The sequence below is a fragment of the Limulus polyphemus genome, unplaced genomic scaffold, assembly GCF_000517525.1.
Source record: "Limulus polyphemus unplaced genomic scaffold, Limulus_polyphemus-2.1.2 Scaffold281, whole genome shotgun sequence".
Lineage (NCBI taxonomy): Eukaryota > Metazoa > Arthropoda > Merostomata > Xiphosura > Limulidae > Limulus > Limulus polyphemus.
The window spans coordinates 696,471-698,952 of NW_013665891.1; the positions used below are offsets into that span (position 1 = coordinate 696,471).

Below are 2,482 nucleotides of genomic sequence, written 5' to 3' on the forward strand. Positions count from 1 at the left end.
ACTCTGAGTGAAATTGACAATTATCTGCTCAGAACACAACGTTATACAATACGTCATTTGATGGATGAAAACCCTGACTTTTTATTAGTTATAGGTAATATATATAATGAAACGTAGGAGAAAACTATCAACGAATTGTGAAAGAGAGGATGTGACAAGTGGAGTCTGTTTTTCTATATGATAGGTCTGTAACCAGACAAAATTGAAGGCTATAAAAATTATGGTTTGTTTGAGCAATAATGATTTTATAGAGTATTTTACATTTAATTTCGTACATTTTCAAGGGGTGATGGATAAAATAGGGATGATGACATGCTAAGACAAAATGTGTCATGTGGGTCACACTAGTTGGAAATTCAGGATTTTAAAAAATATTTCCTTGTAGAATTAAGAACTTAACATTGTATACTATTAAAATATGGATTATTACCTAAGATTTTATGCTATTCTAATTGGTATAACATAAAAAGTAGTATAATAAAATTTTGAATGTAAGATACTAAAACCTTGTGTCATGCACAGTAAAGGATACCCAGGGCGACAGGGTTAATTACTGAAAATAACAGATAAAATATAAAGTTTTCTCTTAAGAAACATTAGATAACTATCTGGACATTATAAAGATTTAGCATGTGAAATTGGAAAATTTTCTGAAGTGTAAAAGTATCTTTAATCTTAAAATGAAAATTACTTTGCATGTTAGATATGCAAAATGGCATGAGAAAAACATTGTTTGACAAACGTTAAGACTTAATAAAAAAAAATTAATATTTTGCATATGAAAGCAATGTAATGTTTACTAATAATCTGTCAAATTTCATTAACATTCACTTACTAATTTAAAATTTATAGCATGAAAACTATAACAAGCACAAATGATTACAAGGTCAGTCTCAGGGACCAAGTCCATGCTGAAAGAGTTAACCGAAGGTGCTGCATACAACTTGTAAATCACATTATTGTAAGTAGCAAAGATGTAGTTTCATATGCAAATGGTGAAAAGAAAAAGTTGGCTTACTTGGGCAATCTGATTGTTAAGATTCAATGCCACTACACTGCTAGACTTAATATGGTCTCAACAAATGTATTCTCACTGTTGTAACTTTATGCTGGTAAATTGCAATTATTATTTATTAAACATTATGTATTCATGGTTTATAAAAGACTGACACATCATTAACCACAGTATTATGAAAATGATAAGCTGGTCTTTAATGATCCATATGCTAGACTCTATGTTCAACCACTGTTCACACATTCATAACAAGGAAGCAAAAGGTGGAAAACTTTATTAAGATAGTTTGAGGGTATTATTATTCATAGTAAAATAGGAAATAACTAATAAAATTTCTGTCATTACTAGCACAGAATTATGAGTTCACTTCCCAAGCACGTGTACTCAAAATTACATTTTCCACCACAACAGAAAATGTGAATTTTTCAACCATTAATAAACAATTAAACATGAATGGACATTATGTGAAATACTATGTTCATATATAATTAAAAAAGACCAAGAACAGTGTATGGAACTTTACATAAGCATTTCTTAAATGTAAAAATGTATTTGTAATGTTCTTATTCTTACCCTATATTTTTCTCCAGCAGTAGAATTGGCTACAAGGTGAGTTATTTTTGTGTTGAAGTCTTTCCTAATACTTCCACCCATATGATGAATCAGAGTTGCCATATTGCACTTAAAAAAGTAATATTTAAGAACATTTTTAAATTCCTCTATTTTTGTCGTTAATATGCCATATTTGTTGTTAAAAAAAAGCTTTATTTCCTCCCAAAATAAAAGATGAAATTTTAACATTTTGTTCTATACTAATAGAGATGAAAGTATTTATCTTGCATTTTGTACAAAAAAAAAATTATTGATAAATTTATACTGAATGGTCTTATGATTTTAAAGGAAGAAAAACAGTATCATTTCAATAAAAATACTATTATGTACATACATAAAAACCTCAGATATTTCAAGTTTGCTGATCAACAACTACACAAACTAAAGCCGCCTTTTATGTTTCTGAAAATTAAAACTTATAAAAAAAAATAATAAAATCCATTTCACTCAAATAATCTTCTTTCATATTAATTTTCAATTTCATCATAAAACTTACAACAGTAAGAACATGAACTCAAAGCCAAGAAATAGCTGGAAAAAAGCATCTGCTGTAATATTTGTAGATTCTACCTAGTGATATTTCATTATTGAATTCTGTCTTCTAAAGGTTCCATTTTAATAGGAAACTACAGCATTTGTAATAATAAAATGGGTGATGTTGATAACCTGCTGTTTCGAAAGCAACAGTGTAATGAAGAATGATACAAGAAACATACAATCTTCCTTTCCAATGAAGAAGTAAACAACTCATGTAGTAACAAAGTTTATAACTCGGGTACTTTTATTACCTACACTACTGATGGTGGACAGAGGTTATGTTTTCAACCCTATGTAAGTGTCAGAGATGAAAGTGTC

General features: G+C 28.7%; 1 protein-coding gene across 2 annotated transcripts in view; it reads right to left on the reverse strand.

Annotated features, from left to right (window-relative positions):
• Positions 1 to 2,482, reverse strand: part of LOC106457012 (protein ECT2-like) — an 81,923-nt gene that overhangs the window by 56,730 nt on the left and 22,711 nt on the right. For both annotated transcript variants that reach the window (XM_022382825.1, XM_022382826.1), the window contains exon 6: positions 1,589 to 1,696. In XM_022382825.1, the coding sequence (XP_022238533.1) occupies positions 1,589 to 1,696 (108 nt within the window). The remainder of the gene's footprint in view (positions 1 to 1,588; positions 1,697 to 2,482) is intronic.